General features: G+C 37.6%; 1 protein-coding gene across 1 annotated transcript; it reads left to right on the plus strand.

Moving 5' to 3' along the window:
• Positions 1-299: 299 nt before the first annotated feature.
• Positions 300-21,467, plus strand: antxr1d (ANTXR cell adhesion molecule 1d). Its single transcript, XM_043255618.1, has 18 exons — positions 300-666; positions 2,835-2,906; positions 2,991-3,062; positions 3,163-3,244; positions 3,464-3,494; positions 3,589-3,662; positions 3,782-3,850; positions 3,936-4,016; positions 4,954-5,014; positions 8,969-9,067; positions 9,255-9,324; positions 12,721-12,799; positions 13,145-13,240; positions 13,763-13,801; positions 14,524-14,622; positions 15,147-15,314; positions 15,474-15,554; positions 20,166-21,467. The coding sequence occupies exons 1-18, from the start codon at positions 521-523 to the stop codon at positions 20,415-20,417; spliced, it is 1,671 nt and encodes a 556-aa protein (XP_043111553.1). The 5' UTR covers positions 300-520; the 3' UTR covers positions 20,418-21,467.
• The last annotated feature ends 410 nt before the right edge of the window (positions 21,468-21,877 follow it).

Below are 21,877 nucleotides of genomic sequence, written 5' to 3' on the forward strand. Positions count from 1 at the left end.
TTTGGCATTTTTAATTCTACAAAATCTTAGGTTGACTATATATATATATATATAAATATATATATAGTCTATTCAACCTGTGTTTTAGTGATTATTTTATTATTTTATTTCAGGAAACAAACAAATATTCAGAAACGTTTTACTTTACGCATGTACGCAATGTATACTTACGCAATGTATAATACTTGAGTATTTTGAATAACATAATATCAAATAAAATTCAAGGAATTTCGCTGAAGCCCAAATCCTTCCTCTCCCGGAAAGAGGAAGTTTCAGTAGCTGTTGGCTGCCTGTTTGCCGTCCGGTCTGTGGTCGCTCCTCCAAACATTTCTCCTTGAGGAGGAGCTTTCAGTGTTTTGGAAGCGGACTCAGATGACTGCGGGATATAACACTGTGACAAGGCATTCAGATATCTTTTGTGAGGAATAAATTTCATGGAAAAGAGTTGCTTTCCTTCTCTGCAGGAGTAATATGAAATGCAATTTTATCCCAGTGCTTTTGGAGAGAATAAACTGATGAAATGGCACGCTCACTGATTCTGAGTCTTGTTGTGGGTATTTTAGTTATTTTGGTGTCCAGTCTTCATAGTGGAGAAGCTGAGCCTTATTTTGAGGAAGAGAAGAGGTCTTGTCAAGGTGCTTTCGACTTGTATTTTGTCCTCGACAAGTAAGTGGCCTTCGTATTCATGGTAGCTTATTCTCTTTACATCGCGCGCTGCTACGCTACGCCTCAGACGCTCTCAGACGCGCGTGCACCGCTAGCATGGCAACAGCCGTTCTTTTAATCGAGTAAAAGAATTTAATTGAACAAAACGCTTTAATATTTTAAATGGATATCATTTTATATTCTGCTGGAAAACGTCTGGCGAAATATTGTGGGTAAAGAGCTATTCCCAAAGGAGACCAGACGAGGATGCATATGGCAGGAAGAACTGACATGAAATTCGAGTAATATTCCTAACCACATAAACAACGAACCATTAACTGCCACAACGGAATGAACACACGATGCTGTTTATGGTTTTTCTGATGGTGGATCCCTGAAGTTTCTGTCTAGTGCTTTAGACTCGGCAGATAGGAGGACAGCACTCTGCCTCGGGCGATGCTTTAACAAGCATGATTTTTCCCTCACCTGGTGCGGTTCACATGCACATTTGTGCATCATTATCTCAAGGGCGTCTCGAGCATAAAAGTCAAAGAGAGGACTCTTTGCCTCTTATGATAAAGACACCCTTTAGAGCATGCCCTATTAGTTAGCTCAACAAAACATCAAAAAATATTGTTTAAATAAATGCATATACTGTATTTTTTATTGCAAATGACATCGGAATGCGGTTGTTTACATGCAATGTTAGTAGAATGCAAATAGTTATTTATATTTAAGGATTATCTTAGTGAGCATAAGTGGCATCCTGCTCGATTCTTTAGCGCCTTGGAGTTATGAATACCCAAACAAGCTTAAACATGCTGAAGCATGCTAGAGAAGGTTTTGGGTTTTTTTGTGGCCTCATCAGATTTTATTGAAATATAAAGTAAAGCTTAAAAGCAACATACAGAAGTAATGCCTATTTAGTTTAGACAATCTATATTTAGTTTATAATCTATATTAAATCTGAAGCAATCCAGTTAAAGAGCTATTACAGGACAAAGTTTGGGATTTCAGCCATAACCCTTTGTTACTGTGTTTGGAGTACAAACACATATTAGTTACACTTCACAGTTTGCTCTTCTGTCTGAAAGTTTTCTGAATGCCTTTAGAGACCTAAGGGATTGCATGCATCATCAGGCTTTTTCCACACTTCCACACTTTTAATCAGCTGAATGGTTCTGGCTGAATTTTCGATGCCTTAAATGCCACTCAGTGACCCTACACTAATTGTAAATATCATGCCATCAGTTCAGAGAGTTTTGGAAAGAAAAGCAGCTTCACTGCTTTTCTAAGAGAAAATACCTTTGATTATCAGTGAAACGAGAACTAGTTTCATGCCTCTATATGTAACTCCTTGTAATTTATGGCTCCCTTTTGAATGTTTCTTAATATAACAATATTCTGAGTCAGCGGTTTGCTGGAGATTGATGTTAGTTTGGAGGATAAGAAATATGGAAAAAGTATTTGGACAATGAACCACACTTAAAATATACAAATGGCATTTGAAAGCCAGAAAGTTTCCAATTTTTTTTTCTATATTTTGAACAATATATGGATTGACAAACTGAAACTTTCTTGTGCAATTGGTTACATGTTCTACAATCTAACGCAGCTACATCAGTTTGGGGTATTTATTATGATGTAGTATGGCCCAAATGTTGATTTTGGAGCCACTTTATATCAATGTATAAAAGTGCAGGTGTGTTTGAAACTGACAACAGATTAGCATTGATTGCTGAAGCTACTGTTGCTAGATCCACACATCCAGTTTTATGTTTCCTGACCCCCTGTCAGAGATGGAGCTGTGAGCCTTTTTGGATGCTGATGTAGATGCCAACTCTATTTTGGATCCCAACCTGTTACACTCACCCATTGCCATCTGTTCCCATTCAAATGGTTGGCTCTAGGAGGAAGGGGTGTTGCTCTCTGCTAGCAGGAGGCAGATTCATCTGGCACAAAGGCAATTAGCCCTTGTTGAGAACGCTTTGGGGCCTGTAATTAATTAGTGGCATGTGCGCATTTTATAGAGTACTCAAGGGCCTGCTACTCTCAGGTAGTGTAAGAAAATATGGTAATTGTTATGTAATTGTGTTTAAGGCAGCCATTGTAATGCAGAAAAGAGACAGTAGCTTCTGACTTCTGACTTTGAAGAATACAGTTTTTTAACATGTTTGATTTTATTATAGATCAGGAAGCGTAAAAGACCACTGGGTTGAAATTTACTCCTTTGTAGAGCATCTTGCAGAGAAATTCATAAGGTAAAGTTGTTTTAGTTCTAATGTAATATTGTACATACATACTGTAATATGTTTCAGAATTAATATGTGAATGGTTTTTTACAGCCCTATGTTACGGATGTCCTTCATAGTCTTCTCAACTCACGGAACAACGATTATGAAGCTCACCGAGAACAGGTATCACACACATTATGATCCAAAACAATATTAATGTTGCACAGAAATATACATATTGTGTGCTTCCATTTTAATATCTTTCCTCCATCATCTGTTTTAGAAATGAAATTACCAGAGGCTTAAATATTTTGAAGAGAGAAATACCAGGAGGTGATACATATATGAATCTTGGAATAAAGCAGGTATCTTTTTCTTATTGAATCAAATGAGTTCATTTAAATCATCTTCTAGTCTTCTAATTTTACTATTGCTAAATTCCTGCATTAATGCTGTTTTAATTTGGGTTGACTCCTGTTAAATATATTTATATGTATATTGGCTACTAATAACTCTAGTCTTTTGATTCTGCTATGATTAAAATTCCTGCATTAATGCTGTAAACATTTGTTTTTAAACTACAGGCAAATGAGCAAATATATCATGGAAATTATGGTAACCGTCACTCTGAATTACCATGCAATTCATTCACACTTCCGCTTTTATTCTGAGAGAATCAAGCCTCAGTGAGATGATGTTTGTTTCACAGGGACAGCCAGTGTGATCATAGCACTGACGGATGGGGAGCTAAGCGACTTTCAGTTTGTCACAGCACAACAAGAGGCAAGTACACAAGCCAGTGATGTCGCAATGGAGGTGACAAGTTCTCTGGCAGATGTGTAATTGACAATGGCATTTGCTCGGGTAATAGAGCTGACTGTTTGATGCCCATCTATGAGCAGGCACAGAGAGCTCGGACATTGGGAGCCATCGTGTACTGTGTGGGTGTGAAAGACTTTAATCAGACACAGGTAACTCAGCAATACAGCACAAGATTTAACCATCATTTCTGTACGGGAGATATCTCTGTAAACCTGTATTGTATTACTTCTATAGCTAGCCACAATTGCAGACACCATAGAGCATGTGTTCCCTGTAATTGGTGGATTCCAGGCCCTTGAAGGAATGATAGACTCTGTAAGTTTCTCTATTTATCTCTCTCTGTCCTTGGCGACGTATAAAGTTAAAGTTTTGGTAGCAACAGCTGCATTTAAATGAGGGGCTGAATCACCTAAATTATCCCTCCATGTGTAAAAAAGACAAGAGTCAATCTTAAAATTGTGATTGTTGATTCTTGCAGCTGTAAACAGCAAACACTGATGCCATGCAAATCTTTTAACACATTTGGTGTCTGTTATTTTTGGCAAAAGACATTTAATTGACTGGGATGGAATAGAAGAATAGAAAGTGAAAAAAAAAATATAATAAGTTTAAAATAAGAAATCAATTTTCATTGCTCATTTTAAAGTCACACTTTAAGATATACAGTCACGTTGTGAGATAACAAAAAGTCCCATTGCAAGACGTTACAAGATATAGGAACACTTGGCACATTGGAAAATGTGAATTGACATGGTGGGATATAAAGTCATATTTGAGACATGAAGTCACGTAGCAAGATATAATCCCATTTGTGATATAAAGACACATTGAGAGACATAACATTTAGAGATATTAAATCTTATTGTCTTATCTGAGATATGTCACATTGTAAGATATATTGCAACATAGAAAAGTCTTATAGTGGGAAATAAAGTCACACTACAACATAAAAAAGTAATTGTAATATAAGTCACATTGTGATATGTAAACAGACATTGTAAGATGTCTTATGTGAAATATAAAGTCACACTGCAAGACACAGTCACATTGTGAGATGTTACAATTGGGAGATATAGGAAATTGTGCCGCTTTTATGAAGAGATCTAAATGCATATGCTGTTAACATCTAAAAGAAAGTGACATTACTGTATTACCAGTTAATAGTTCCATGTGAGTGAAAGTAGTTGCAGAATGCAATTTCTCCTGGAAATACTTAGTACTAAGCACTCTGGCACTCCTTTTTTCTTTGCAGATCATAAAGAAATCATGCATTGAGATTTTAGCAGCTGAGCCGTCAAGTGTATGTGCTGGTGGTAAGAGTCATGTTTTTATAATAATTCAAAAATAAATGCAATTAACACCATCATTTTAACATAAAATCTATCTGCTTTTAAAAGAGTATGAAAGCACAGTGCGTACACCATAGTAAACAAAAAGCCTGTCTGTGCTAATCGTGTGAAAGCCCTGAGCGGTGTAATGGAAGCTTGTGAGTTGCGCTCTCTTGCACTCACCAGAAAATGAAAATTGATCATGTCTGAGCAGAGCTAATCCGCCGGTTCGCGTCACCAAGGAGACGCCACTATAAGTGCACTCTCGCGCAGTAAGTGCATGCTAATAAGGTCATGTCAAGCCACATCCATCCTCTCTGGCCTACACACCAGTGCTCAATGTGGCAGGCCTGTCTGCTGAGCAGCAGCCAATTAAACAAATGGGCATTTCACTGGTAAAGGCAGAGCGGAACTGCAGCTCAGTTATTCTGCAGCACCTCGGCTAGACAACAGATCCGATGTGGCAAACTAGGCCAGGAAGAACCAGCCAGGCAAAAAACAGCTCTCTAATTTCACTTGAGCATTCCTAACAATAAGTTCTCTGTCAAGTTATGTGACATCAAAGCCTGAAGCACACAGAGGCAAAGAGAGAGAGGTCATACAGTGACCACTGCCAAACGATGGTGGTTAAAACAACAATACCCCTGCAGTTTCACCACACATACAATTGTGTCTTAGCACTATAAGATATATTTCAGTTTAAGAGCTTTTTAAATAAAAAACATTATTCATATCATTATTTGTATTAAATGAGATTTGTAAATAGTGTAAATCCTCATGTTGTTCCATACCCGGATGGGTCTCTTTTTCCATGGAAAATAAAAGATATTTTGAAAATGTTTCAATACAATACATTGTGTCCATAGAAAATACAAAGTCAATGGTGCGTAAAAACAACAATGGGCTGCACTGACTGCTATTGTAAGGACAAAAAGATAAAAAGTTTTCTTTTGTGCTCTGCAAAACAATACAATTCAGTAAACTATCCTTTTAACAATCATCTTGTTATATTTCTTTATTTTATAACCGCTAATCCAAAACAAAACAGTTAATGACCCCAGACCACTTAGATTAAAATGATTAATGAACATGATCCTTAAAAGAAACATCGCATGACAATGACTGTCACAATTAATAAAACATATTATTGTTTAATTAAATCACTCCTTGAAGTAATGCGCTGTGAAAATTACCATCCGCCGCACTCTGTAAATTATACAGCAATAACTGCATTATATTAATCTAAATGAAGTTTGGCCAAAGAATAGTTTCAATCTCTGGACTTAATTTATGGTCTAATTTGATCATGGTTAGTGGTTTGGTTGAGGTTTGATGATATGATTGAGTGGTTTGGCCATTAAAAATGTAATGGCAATAAATGCCATAATTAATGAAACATACTGTTGCCTGCTTAAATCAATCCTTAAATTAATACACTTTGGAAATTACTCATACAGCCATACGTGCATTATATTCCTCTAATTGTTGCAGTTTAGCCAAAGATTCAAGCATAGGACAATTTTTGGGCTAATCTGATTGTGGTTAGTGGTTTGGTTTTGTGTGCTGTGACGGCAGTTTCAGTGCCTGACAGTCTCAGCGATCAAACTGATGAGAAGTGACCAGCCTGTGCAGCCTGCAAACAGGCCATCACTCTCTGTTTTGAGAGGAGGCCCGGCCATCAAACATGACAGCAATCGTTGCTTTGATTAACCCTTGTGATTCCTCAGCACCCCATCCCCCAGTTCGGGCAGTGATTGAAGTGTCCGTGCTCGGACGTGGCACCTCTGCTCTAAACAGCCCGAGCCATCAAGCTCTCAGGTGTGGATGGGAAGCGTCAGCTCTCCCGTGCAGCACAACAGGCACGAGCCGACAGCGTACCAGCCCCTGCCCACCATCTCGCTGCCAGCGCTGCCCGCTGCCAAGCCAGTGTTGACCTTTTTACCCCTGCGCTGTCCTGTCAGAACCCAACACACCATGTCTGACAGTAACGAGGGAAGAAAAGGACATGGATGTTGATGCCCGGCCTCCAAAATTAAATGGAATTAGCCATTTCAGCTGTATGGACGTCACATTAAGCAGGCATGAGCAAGAGAGCTGGGCAAATTTAGACGCAGAGGTGGGGTGGAGAGGGGCTTCTGCTTGGCAGACGGGATTAGTATAATTAGAGAGGAAATGACAGGTTAATTGGATCGGATGGGAAGGGAATTTGTTTTGGAAGATCCATGATGAGACAAGAGACATGCTGAGAATATTTTTTTGGCTGCAATTTTCCCATGATCAGCCTTTTTGTTATTCGCCAGGTCTGGTATATTAAATAAAGGATCTTCAGAGCAAACATCAAAAGTGATCCTGTTTGCATTGTTAGTGGCACACTTGTGGTCTTATTGTGATTGATTCAACATTGCATGATACTCTAAAGAATACATTTGTTTTTGTAATTCCTTTGAGTTTGCATGAAATTAAATTTTTTTGAATGCCTGTCATTGATCTTATTGTGAGTGATTCATCCAAGTATACGCTGTATACGATGTTGAAATTAAAAATAATGCAATCTTCCATTGCAACAGCAGATTTTTCTGTGGTGATATATGCTGGGCTTCTCCAGTCTGCTTAAAGTCTGTTCATTTCTTACAGTCAACCTCTAGCTCTCATTTAGATCTGCTTTCATCTAATCCATAAAAATAAACTGAAGTCAACATTTCCAAGTCAACATATAACACAATATGGGATACAGCATTTGTTGCATAATGATAACGTGATATAAATCTTCCTCTAAAATGAGTTTCCTATTCTGCTGATGTCACTTAGGCCACGAGGGTTGCTAGATAATGTTAACCAATAGTAAAACGAGCATTATTTAGCCATTACTTTAGCAATCTTGCGTTCAGAGTTTGCCCCATCCCAGAATGCCCGCTTTTCACAATCCAACAATTCCTGATGGAAAAAAATCCATTCGAGTGTCCCATATTTGTAGCATATTTGTTGAATATCGAAAAAAAAAAGTTAAATTAGCTCTAAATGGTAAATTAAATGGGCTTTTTTTGGTGTTTGCTTATTAAAGATAAATAAGAAAATCTAATATATTCAGGATTTGAAGCTTCAAATACTGGTGTGATACAGAAGAAGAGAACTGAGACTTACAGTATACTGTTATTTCTCAGAGCAGTGATATTCTCCTGACCTTTTCTGTACAGCTGTCTCTCCCTGATGGCACACTGCACAGGATGTTTTTCATCTTGTGAACTTTACACACTTAAATGTTAAAGGTTTACCACCAGAACATTTTTTGAAGGTGCAGTGTTATTCAGAGATGAACAGCAGAAACAGTAAAGATCCACTCAAATCTCCCTCAAACACACACTGGTGTGCGCAGTGCCATGATTAAGGTCACATCCACTCTGCATCCTTTGACGCCCGCTGAGACAGCTTCTAAGTGAGCGTGTTTTTCTCTCTAACATATGCTGCTTAGCAGCCGTCAGAGGGTCTACAGCATCGCCTGGAGGGTCTCAAAGGTCAGGCAGCCAGCGCTGTCGACCACCAACGCAGCACCTCCAGCTAGAGATTTGCGAACCTCTTCGCTTTTATTATTAGCACCACTGGAGCATATGCATTTGCCCAGTTGAGCTGAGTGTTCCTGAAAGGTTAAGGATGGAAAAAAATAACAAAACATGCCCTCTGGCTGAGCACACTTTATAATTTCAGAGCATGGCTTTTTTTTTGGAAAAGTATACATGAGACAAAGATGTAGAAAGGCAAAGTTGCGTTATGTAGCCATTTTTCTTATATTTAAAAAATATTTCCGTATAAATAGTACATAAAAACAATATTCAATCTAATTTTTGGTTACCTTTTACTGAAAGAAAAAAACATGCTTTTTACTATGCAGTAAAAGGATTACTTAATGCTAGTTATTATATTTTTGGTTTGTGTTTCTTTAAGATTCTTTCCAAGTGGTTGTGAGAGGAAATGGGTTTTTGCATGCCAGAAACATCGATCAGGTTCTGTGCAGCTTCAGAGTGAATGACACAGCTACACTGAGTAAGTAACATTATTTTATAAACAGTACTTTAAATATTGCATTCTTTTAAATAATGTATGCAACACTCTGTTATTGTGTAAATGGACATTTCCTCTATAGAAATAATGAAGTATTTAACCTGAGAGTCGGTCTAATTGTTGATTTTTGGTGAAAATGTATCTTATTCTTTTCTCAATTCATTTTCAGATGAAAGACCTGTCAGTGTTGAAGATACGCTCCTTCTTTGCCCCGCACCAATCATAAATGAGGCTGGAAAGTAGGTGCACTTCATCCCTCCACTTTATAGCTCAATGCATTGGTACCCTTGAAAAATTAGGGTCAATGTCATTTGGAATTATTCTTATCAGTCAATCTCTACGCACCCTAACACGTCGAGACAACAGGCATGTGGTGTAAAAAGCCCAAGATGAGCGTATAATTAGCCTCTCTGAGAGATTAGTCACCATGGGCTTGACCTGCGTGAAAAGTTCCCATTGAGTGTGCATGTTAGCCCAGGGCCCTGGTGGTTTTCTGAGTTGAGAGAGAAAAGAACAGACAGTGAAATACAGAGCCACTCGTATCCACATCAGCCAGAGCACAGCCCCAGAGACTCACTACAGGTTACTTACCAGGCCTTCTACAACAAATGAGCTGCTGCTGGCGGCTCATTTCCCTGCAAGCCCTCTGAATAATTATGTGTACCGACGGCTATAGACACCTTGAGGATTTCATCTGTCTTGTTCTTGTCAGGAAGATTCTTTGAGATGCCAATGAAGGAGCCTCTCATGGCACCCTAAGCAACACAGGGCTGTTTTTCAACTCTTGGTCTGCCTACATCACTACGCACTGTATTGCGTTGCGTTTGCTAATGTGACACAAAAAACTGCTGCTGTTGATATATCAATATTCAGCACTTTCCATTCATTCAAAAGTTTTGATTTATTCATATGCTCTTAGCAGATATAATCAAAATGCCCAGTTGTGAGTTAATAATAATAATATTGCCCAAGAATATATAATATGTAGTATTTTTATTAGATCTCATACTCATTTGTGACTGGTCAATCACGCCATCCAACAGTCAAATGTTTCTTAATATTATTTGTAGGATTTTTATTTCTCTCTTATTATGCTGCAGAAAGTCTTTTTAATTGATTATAGTTAAAAAGACTTTAGTATTTCTATTACGTAATATAATAAACTGTTTTATTTATTAGTGGAAGCTTTATGAGGATATCCAGGTAACACAAATTTTTTTAATAAAAATCAACATTACTTGATAATATATTTATTTATTGATTTAGTGAACAGTTGTGTAATAATCTCCAGTGAAACATGCCAGGTATGTGAATATGTAAATTTGTGGAATATGTGGATTATGCAATTTAAATATTTGGATTATTCAATATACACTGTCCTTGGTGACCAGTGTTATTTTAGTATTATTTATATAATGAAATATTCTAGTATTTTTGTAATGATTTGAATTAGCTTTTATTTTTCATTTCATTCAGATTTTGTACAAATTATTAGCTCTCTTTTATATTTATATTTACTTTATATTTATTAGTAGGCCATATTTTAGTAAAATTCAACTCATTATTTGCTTGATTTTTCAGCTAAAATGTGTCTTGTGTTTTATTACAGCTTTATTTAAAATAAAAAATTTTATATTTTCAGTATAAAATGAAAATGTTTAATTATAACAGCAGAAAGTGAGAAAGGGAAAGTCTGATTTGGTGATTATTGAAATAGATTATGGCCTAGGTCTCTTTTAAAAGTCAGCCAGAATGGAATGCATTCAAAGAAGATGAAACATTCAATAAAATGAAACATTCCATCATAATCCAGTTTCAAGGGTTGGAATGATTCCAGCTAATTAGAGCTAATGGAGAGTTACGTAAAATGTAAAAATGCCCTCCTGTTATGCCGACTTTGATATTGTGGTGTAATAAAACCAACCGTTAAGTGATGTCTGTATAATCTGATTGTAGAAGACCATGTGAGTGATGTTCATTAATTTTTGAGTGGTGAGAAAAGGCAATTTTGGGGGCAAAGTCTGCCCTCTCCTCCTCCTCTGTATCCACATCTTGTGAGACGAAGCTGTCAGTGCTGTCACCTAAACGCGTGGTGACTGAGTGGCCTCCTGAAGATGTGCTCAAAAAGAGCCAGTCGCTTCCTGATTGATGGAAAATGAGATGGATCTGTCACTGGACCCCCCTCCACCCCACCCCCTGTTATCCTGTTGTGCCCCCTTTCAGCCCATCCCCCATCCTGCCAACAGAGTGGCACTGGAAGGGGTCTGTAGGACCGACAGAGAGGACATGGGGCAATACCCCTTCAGTAACTTATTTTCAGCTCAGTCCTCTCCCCCACCAAAGCAGAAGAAGAGGGGTCGCCTAATCAAGAAAGCTGAGCCTTTTCCAGCATAGCAGCGCTCTGAATGCCCATGGTCGAGCCAAACTTCATGGTAGATCCCTGATGTTTGAAGAAAATACATTTTTGAGGGGAAAATAGACACATTGTCAGTTTTGATGTCCATAAGCATGTCTTTATCAGTCTGTGACAAACTGTGCTTTTTTATGCCTTTCTCATCTTAAACTTTATCCATTTTAAAATCCATATTTTAGCACTATCCATTATGTAGTAATTAATATCTTTTTTATATATATTTGCACTTTGCATTTTAAAATTTTAGGGTCAGTAAGCTCTTTTAAAAGAGGATGTAGTATTTCAAGGATGCATTACATTGATCCAAAGTGAGAGCAAATACATTTATAACATTACAAATAAATTATATTTCAAATATATGCTGTTCATCAGAATCCACTGTCCAATCACATCCAACACTGATAGAATAAGAAATGAGACCAGATCAGCATATTAGCTTGATTTTTGCAGGACAATAGAGTAATAGCTACTAAATATTCAGCTTTGCCATCGCAGGACTAATTAGCTATTTATTAAAATAGGCAACAGTTATATTAAATTAGAATAATGTTACTGTTTTTACTGTTTTGATCAAATAACTGCAGCTTTGAATGAGACATGAAGATTAACTACAGAATGTGAAATGCAAGCAAATTCGATTCCAGTATTAAAAAATGTATTTAACATTTAGATCATTTACAAGAGATGCTTAGATATCTTCTAACACTTTTTCAGGCCATCAAGTTCACAGCTCAAGATCCAACACATTTTATTGGACATAAAACACAGAAAGCATAGGAATTAAGCAAAAGTTTTTATTAGAGTCTCATTGTCACTTTGAGAAACATGTGACAATGAGAACAGATCTCAGTTCAAGCCTACTCAGAAATCTTTGCTTGAAAGGTTCATTCTTTGCATTCTGGGATATAAAACAACATTTTATGAATGCATAGAATGCATAGTTCTACCTTAGATAACACTTATCAGTCAAGTTCCTGTGCCTACATGCTTTCAGCCTGCTGGTCTTTGAGGGTTGGAGTTGTTATCCATCAATGAGGAATGCAATGGAAGTCATTCAAGCTCCAGATTACAAATTTGAACAAGAAAATGCTGATCTTAATTGCTTTAATAATAACCCCATTACAAGCTCACACATGTCCATCTGAGGAATGCATTGAATTGGCCTTTTCAGCAGGTGTGACTAAAGTGTGTGTGTGTCTGTCTGTGTGTGTGTGTGTTACAGGGTGATATATCTGCAGGTTAGCATGAATGAGGGTTTGTCCTACATCACAAGCTCAGTGCACATCACCACTGCTGAATGTGTAAGTACATCTTTGTTCCTTTGTCAGAACCACTCCTGCCTGTGAAAACATGAATGGTAGATTATAGCCATTCACTCTCTCTGAATGTCAATTCCTTGTTGTTTGCTGTCTACTGCTATATTGTTTTTTCTTCTTTTCTCTTACTCTTTCTTTTTCTCTTGGGAGGTCTCCTCTGCTTTCTTTCATCAGAGGAGTCTAGTTTTGTCACGTAAGTTTAAATTAGCAGTAAAAAAAGATTAGTTCCACTGCTTAGAGTAGCCATTTGCCCTTTCCTTCAGTCTTCTTACCTGTTCATTTGTGTTATGCCAGCAAATACTCATGAAGTGTGTGTGTCTCTGATTGCAGTATGATGGGACCATCCTGCTCATCTCTTTACTGGCTGTTTTTCTGTTGTTGGGACTGGTGCTGATGTGGTGGTTCTGGCCTCTATGTTGTACAGTGGTATGTTCTAAACATAGAAGCTGTGCACAGTTAACAATTACACAAGTAAAAGTGTCAATATAATTTTTTATTTATTATCCTCATCATCATACACAAATAAACAAGAATTAAATGTCAGTATTATTATTATTATTATTATTATTATTATTATTATTATTATTATTATTATTATTATTATTATTATTATTAACAAACAACAAATTTAAATAATATCGACATACTAATAACAATAATGTATTATTGTTGTTTTTGTAGTTATTGTAAATAATTATAGATAATTTTATATTATGTATTTTTTGTAATTATGTCTCTATTTTTAATTATATTATATTATATTATATTAATATTATAAAACATGCTCTTATTTGTGTTATTCACACACTCGAACAATGATTTTCCCCAGTTCTATATGCAATATAATGCTTTAATACGTTATACTGTACTGTTTGTAGTACTACTATTTATACTGTACTGCTCTTAGCTTAGATTACATTCTTTCACTGAGAATTATTTTTCTTTCAGGTCATCAAGGAAGTGCCTCCACCCCCTCTCCCTGAGCCTGTGAGTCGAACTCCCTCTAACCTCATTTTGTGCCTATGTTTGTGTATGCGTGTGTTTAGGCACAACCATACACCCAAATGAACGATGGAAATTTAGAGCTGATATGAATCAGGGCAAAAAGAAAACAAGAGTACATGCGATAAAACAAATAACTCTCAGAAGCTGAATCCAGCATGGCCCAGAAATGGCATCATTCCCTGTAAACCACATTCCCTATTACTGCCAATATCAGCTACAAGTCCAACTGCTTTGCAAAACTGTCACCATTTAAGGGCATTTTCTATGCCACGGCCATGTAAATAAAGACAAGTGAGCAGTGAAAGTGCACACAGTGGGGACCACAGCCTCAACCGTAGGATGACTGAATAGCAAAATTCAAGCAAAAGGGCTCATAATGATCCTCTTGTGTTTGCTTTGTTCCCAGAGGTCAAAGGCAACCAGTCACTGAGGCTGATGGGAAATAAAAGAGCTTTGTGGAAATGGCTTTAGAGTGTGCATCTGTGCTTCTTAACACTGAGCACAAACAAGGCGCTCTGTCTCTAAAGCTTCCCTTTGATTTGGAGACACAATGTGGTTGCTACTTTTGCAGCTAACATTATTTGACCGTGTCTTTGTGTTTATTCAATCTGTGTAAACTAATGGGCAGAGTATCCTATAGCAAATTTAAACAAATTAACTTTTAGTGTGATATTAGATTTATGTATGTTTTGTGTGCTCAACAGGAGTCTGATGATGAAGATGGCATGCCCAAAAAGAAATGGCCTACAGTGGACGCATCCTACTATGGAGGAAGAGGAGTCGGTGGAATCAAAAGAATGGAGGTGATGCATGTATGCTTGTACACAGTGCGTGTGTTTCGGCTTTATATAGGGTGCGTTGATCATAGGTTAACCCAGGCCACAGGGGGAAGAAGACCACACATGACGAGTGATGTTATGAACCCTCAAGGCACTAGAACACATCACTGTGACCTTAAATGCTCCCTGTCTGCCTGGTGCCAAAACTAGATCATGTGACACCTTAAGACAGGCTGACGTCTGTGAGCTTACTCCTGTCATTTGCAAAGGTAGCATTATTGGGCGTGTACATTTTTGCACTTTGTAAAATACACACCTTTGCTGCAGTCAAAGCGCTTATTACTTAAGTACACTACGTGAAAACACTAGTGTTAAAACAAGCCTGCATGAAGCTTCTTTTGCTCAAGATGCCATTGCTCTCGGGATCATTGAGACATGCAAGCACTAAGAGAGATAACGCAGCTTCTTAATATTGTTTACATGTGGAAAAAGTTATTGTTCTATAGTCTGTGTGTGTTATAAATGGTCTGTGTTCCTGTGGTTTTTAGGTGCGTTGGGGGAACAAGGGCTCTACAGAGGAAGGAGCTAAACTGGAAAAGCCAAAGAACGCTGTAGTGAAAATGCCTGAAGACGAATATGAGCCTTATGAACCCAAACTCAGAAATCCTTATGGGCGCAGACCAGCCCATCACAGAAAGTGGTACAGTCCTATTCAGGTATATGAGTTTATTTTCATGTAATTTTATCTTCATTTTATCTGTATTCAGTAGATTAGCTCTGAAATATCAGTTAGATGTAAAAAGAGACACTGTAATAGTTCAAAACTTCAGATTTTAGTCAAAAAGATTTTAATAGAACACTTATATGTTCTTTAGGGGAAACTGGATGCTTTGTGGGCGCTTTTTCGTCGAGGATACGATCAAGTGTCACTCATGAGACCTCAGCCCGGGGATCAGGTACAACCAGCACATTCACGAAACAAATATTCCAATGGAGATGAATATTCCTCCTCAGAATAGAGACATGATGCATAATTGTGCTTAAAAATTATAAATAGCATTTCCATTTTTCGTAGTGCCTTTCTTTTTTAATACTTGAAAAAGATGAATAAGCCCTTGTTTGTTATTCTGTAAAAGGAAAATAATTTATGTGGAATAGATTGTACCTTCACATTTTTGTATGAAAGCTTTTTTTATTAAATAATACTTTTACTTTTAATACTTTTACAATTAAGGATGCATTAAAATAATCAAAAGTAGCAGTTAAGCCATTTACAAAGAAGCTGATATTTATATATTTTTTTAATAATCCTAAAAGACTTATTTAAATATATTTTTGTGTGTTTTTTGTGATAATAAGAAATGTTTCTTGAACCCAAAAGCATCATATATCATATACATTTCTTATTTGTACTAAAAAAACTGTGCTGCTAATTTAAAATCAATAAAAAAAAATCTACATTTTCTGCAGCCATCACTGTATAATTATTCAGAAATATTGATATGATATCATCATTCAGAAATCAATATTGACTTCCGAATGATCATGTGATACTGAAGTGATGACTGCTGAAAAAACAGATTTGCCATCACAACAATAAAACACTATTATTTTGAAAATTATAATAATATTTAATAAGATCACAGTTTTTACTGTATATGTTTTATAAAATACATCAGTGGTAAGTTCAAAAATATTTAAAAATATGAATATGAATATTTAATTCAACATTTGTGGGTTCCGTATAAATCTGCACTTATTGGGTGGTGCCATAGAAGGAAGCAAGGCAGCTCACTTGTTTTTGGAACACAGCTGTTGTGACATTCCCATCTTTCTAAGCATGCTCAGTAGCCAGGACAGGAAATAGCAGTCTAATTACGCTGCTTTTAATTCTTCCTCTCATGGAGCAGTAGTGTGACCGAGCACAGTCTCTCATTCTCTTGTGCCTTTTGTAAGAGACGTCCCTCAGTGTCTGAGCCCTGCTCTCTGCACCCTGCATTATTCCATCAGCACAAGCTGTGTCATGGCAACACATCTGTGTGTCTATGAAAGGCATCTTTCATGTTGGCCGCAGCGTCGCAGACTGTACAGTATGATCCCATTGACACGGGCAAGCCATAGCTTCTTTCCCACTGTAGATGGACCGATCTGATTTACTTTGGTTTTATTCTTTATGCTCCATAATGGGCCGCTTGTCTGAGGCGCTGCCAGTGTCCAGCTGCTCAGTGTACTTTGCATGAGCTTCAGAAGGTGCTGGTAAAGGCAGCAGACTCTGTAAAGGACAGGATTTGGGTGGAAACAGCTGTGCTATTCAGGGAGATTTGGGGTGTAGTTGTGTGTTTCATGCCCACCTGCAGCACAATGCCTCGACAGCACATACAAACAACTCGCTGTGCCCAAACAAGACCTCTGCTCAGCTATAGACAGCTTAATCTCTATATTAGTCCACATTTTTCTCTTTGTAACACGTCTTTCTAGGCATTTCCTAGCTGTGACTGATTCACTGTCTCCTCCAACTCTGTATACTCTTTGTCTTTTCCTCTATTTCTGTTCTTACTAAAGGGACTCTTATATATATGGTTCTGGTCTTGTGGAGTTCAAAGATAGGTTGCAAATAAACAGACTAACATTATATTGTTTGCCAAGCAGCACTTTACTGATATTCCTCAAACAGATTGGTAGTTCATTATTTCATATATACTATTAATATAATATTAAATCCCAAGCACAAGTATTATATATATAGGAATTAGCCACTAGTATAGAACTACTAAATAGAAAAAACAGATTGTAAAAAGGTCTCACAGTGTTTGGAGGAGGGTCACACATTAATATTAGTTCATTATGATTATATTTTGTTTACTGTGGTAACATATTGTAATGGCAACAGCAAAGAGAATCACATAATTAAACTGAATGTGCAACCAAACACTAAAACCTATATTAACACAAACCATCAACAGCATTCTTATGTCATCTACTAAATGCTATTTTTCTCCAGGAAGTGCAAATCTGGTTATTATTTTAGCCTTTTTTTCTATTGGCTTCAGCAGCTTTCCAGACACAAATTTTTAGTTTATAAATATTCTATTACGTTATTATATGTTATTATATTATAAAGTCAAAGAAACTGAACAGTATCACATTAGCATCTTATATTTTAAATGAACGTTAAACATTAACATGTATGACCTGTGCTAATATGTAACGTGGATGAGTCCTGGGTCAAACTCTTTACCCATAGGCCTCAGTGCACACATTGTGATGCAGAGGTGACAGCCTTGCTTTATTGCTGACTTATAAGTGTTGTGTAAAGAAAGAAGCTCTTGTTGTTGAAAGCCTTTGTCTGGCTAGTTTACAAGCTTCACCTCCGATGCTCAGCATCTTCCCCCTCACGTCCGAGAGCCACCTATATTTCACACAAAGAAACTCTGTGGAATAGAGAGTGTTTTTGTTTTTCCTAATTACCCACAGAGATGTAAAGGTTTTGACTCTGGTTAACAGAAGGAAGTGGCTTTTTAACATAATTTACGAGTCAAGGTGAATGAAATGCTCCTCTGATTGTTCTCAGGGATCTTCCTCCCTGCGCTCAAGAGTCTAACCCTCACGAAAACCAAGGCTTGGTGGTCTGATTTAACAGCTTATTAAACAGAGAGCCCCATAATGTGACATGGGGCCCACTGGGCAAAGGGGGAGCTGAGTTTTATTGTGATGGGCTATTGTCAGGTTGGTGGGGGGTGGTGGTGATTGATTCACGTCTGTCTGGCTGTGGGGCAAAGCCATCATTTTGCCAGTCGTGTGCGGCAAAAAGGACAATTTGGAGAGCAGCACAGCAACAGGCCTGCACAAGAGTGAGCATATGGGCCGAATGAGAATGGAGACTCATGAATACCGTGCAGATGTGAGTGGAGGGAGTGGGGAAGAGAAATCTGTCCATATGGTGTTTTAACTACTGTGGATGGCCCCCAGCAGGCTACAAGATTCTACAGGCTTTATATCAGGGGTCTCAAACTCAAATTACCTGGGGGGCACTAGCAAGGTGGTGCTTTCTTTCAGGATCTATTGAACGGTTGCAAGAAATACAGGTGTTTTAAAAACCATTAAATCTGTTTACAGACCACAGTGCTAGAAAACAGACACATTACATGTAGACCTTTCTTTATCTGTTTCCAATTTATGCAGATCGGGGAGATACTCAGTGAATTGATTCCACCCTTATTATTAAAACGCAATAAAAAAGTCATGTCCTCTCCTACCTTTAAACCCTTGAACGAAAGGGAGGGAATCTCTCCTGTGACAGTTTAGCTAGTGGCCTTTAAGCTGTCCATCTGTTTGTCTGATAAGTGCTCAAACAGCATGACAGAGACCGACTCCCCCCTTAACCGCTCTCCTTTCCACTTGAGCGAAAGTCACTTAAATGGAGTTCAGCAAGATCAGAGTAGGACGCATATTAGCTCACGCTGTGCTTTTTTGTTGAAGGTGATAGTAACTTTCAAAGGTTTTGGAGCTGTATTTCACTCATCATATCATCATATTAAAATGATATCTGAATGATCATGTTACACTGAAGTAAAGGCTGCTGAACGTTCAGCTTTGCCATCAAAAGAATAAAATACATGTGAAAATATAAAGTAGGATGTTTATTTGAAATTTAAATTGTAGTCTTGATCAAACAAACGCAGTCTTGGAGATCAGGAGAATTATTAAATAAAGAAAGATTTTCAAATGTTTGACCCAGAACCTAGGGTAGCAATATTAGCATATTACACAAGACTTCTTTTGAAACAGGATGTTTGTTTTTATAAAATTATGCAGAGGAATACTGTTTAAAAGTTCAAGCAGTTTGTTTATCAGTTACATTTCTGTTTTACTTTTTTGTAGCCAAGTATACTGTGTTTGACGGAAAAAGATTAAGGGCTTTGCCTCTATTCAAGCACTTGCATATGAATACATTACTTTTATTAAGCCCTGACAAAAGTGGGTGTTGTAGTGGATTCTGAGTTATCCACAGTTTTCATTTTTTGCACCTAATGAAGCGTAAAGTGAGTTTTGAATGGCTTCGGTCAGTACGCCTCAAAGTCTGAACCCTTTCTGATGATTCCCTCTGAACGATCAGCCTTGCTGACAACAATGAATCACTTCATCTTGAAGAATGCAAGTTTTTCTCAGACCAGCCTCTTGTTCCAACACCGTTTTCACAAATAGCTATTCTTCCTTAAGCGCAGCGCTGCAACTCTTCAACCCCACCCCCATGATTTTAAGGACAGAATTGCAGTTGACAGCTGAGTTTCTGGATGTCTGAAGTGCTGTGGGTTCATCTCCTGGGCATTTTGAGGAAAAGCTAGTAGGAGAACGCAGCCTAGGATCAGCTGTACTGAGCTTTTGTTTTTGAATCCCACGCATTTCGCAGTGAACTTGTCACCTCTGGGGTTAAAAATACAACCTGTCCATACAAAATATGTAAGGATCACGGGTTATGTTTTATCCCCAGAAGTTATAGCTACTGATAGCAAAGTAGCTTCAGCGTTGAACTGACAGTGATCCCGCCATCTGTCCTGTTTCCACAGGGGCGATGCATCAACTTTACCCGGGTGAAAGCAGAGGAGTCAAGGTCACCGCCACGCAGCAACTGTCCACTTCCACCTCCACCGCCCCCTCCAGACCATCAGCCTCTCATGCGACCTGCGCCCAAAAGACCACCATCCCGGGGACCCTCCATCAACCGCCCACCCCCAGGACCTCCACCAGCCCGGGCAGCCCCGGGCCCCCGAGGACCCCCTCCTTCACGACCTCCACCCTGCCCTGGGAACAGGCACTGAGAACAATGGAGGGCCTTCACTGCTACCCTAAAATCTCTGCCTTTAATTCAGATTTGTTAAATTTGCCAAAGCCACTGGTTTCCCACAGTTTTAGAAAGATGAATTTGTTTATTTAGAGTGAATGAAATGTGATTTGTTCTTATTATAAACACTGGCATTGTAAGAGGGACTGCAGTAATGAATGACATTATTACGCGTGCAAATGAATGGTTTTTAGGCACTTAAAAGCTTTGAATGTTGACTTTGGGTATTTGTATATCAAATTTTGCATGACGTTAATGTGTCAGTAGGTTAGAGCTAAAGTGAGTTTGGTATACGTTATATGTCGGTTATAATTTGTATCATAATATTATTTGGTCACATCTTTAAAAGGAAAATCAGACGTGTTGTGACTGCAGGGCAGTACAAACCACTAATTTATTAAGCCTTAGGTTCCTGGCAGGCACTTGAATATAAAATGACAGGGTGTCTACCACTGGTACTGGACACTCAGCATGATATTTTATGTAATATATATTGTATTCTGCTTTATGGATCATGGTAATTATTAGTAGTCCTATAAAGCAGGAAATTATTAATGTTATAATATGTTAATAGTTTGGACTTAATGGAAATCCCATTGCCTTATTTCTGCTCTGTTGATATGAGAAAGAGAACAACATTATAACCATTCTATATAAATGTCCAAAAGCAAGATATAATAATAAAGTTTTTTGTTCTAAAACCGAACTTTAGTTTAACAGTGTGTGTGTGTGTGTATATATATATATATATATATATATATATATATATATATACATAAATAAAAAATCATGAACACAAATATTTTTCATTGATGAAGCCAAGATTTTTCTTTATTGCATCATTTTCTTCTGAACCTTCAGCATGATTGTCTTTGTGTATTATTATTGTTTAGTTTTTGATATCAGACATTTTATTTACCTACTGTAAAAGTAACAAACACTTGACATGCAAATATGAATCTACACAAAAAAAAATATATAAATCCCTAATAATGCTTATCAAAATGTAATAAAAATAATAACTTCATGTTTTAACTTTACCTCCACTCGTACCTCACACTTAACCTCATTCTTCTCTGTAAGGATTTAATACTCAGCAGGGGCTTGATTCACATCATGTAACATGACATGATTCATATGGTCTGATGACTGCAGCTCCTTTGGCCGGGTGCACCAAACACTCATGAGAAACATCAGAGTGTTTACTGGCTACAGAACCTGGAGCCCTGTGGCAGCACTGAGGATGTTCCCATTACAGGCTCTGACAGCCACACATTATGAATAATATCCCTCCGCCTGCTGTGCAGCGACAGCTTGATTGCTCATGTATCCAAAAGGAGAGTTGTTCGGTGACTGCATCTGTAAAATACAGTCTATATTTACGATATAAGATTTAAACTTAGGACGTAAACGAGGAAACAATTTCAGTTAGTATGT

This window comes from Puntigrus tetrazona, chromosome 13, assembly GCF_018831695.1.
Source record: "Puntigrus tetrazona isolate hp1 chromosome 13, ASM1883169v1, whole genome shotgun sequence".
NCBI lineage: Eukaryota > Metazoa > Chordata > Actinopteri > Cypriniformes > Cyprinidae > Puntigrus > Puntigrus tetrazona.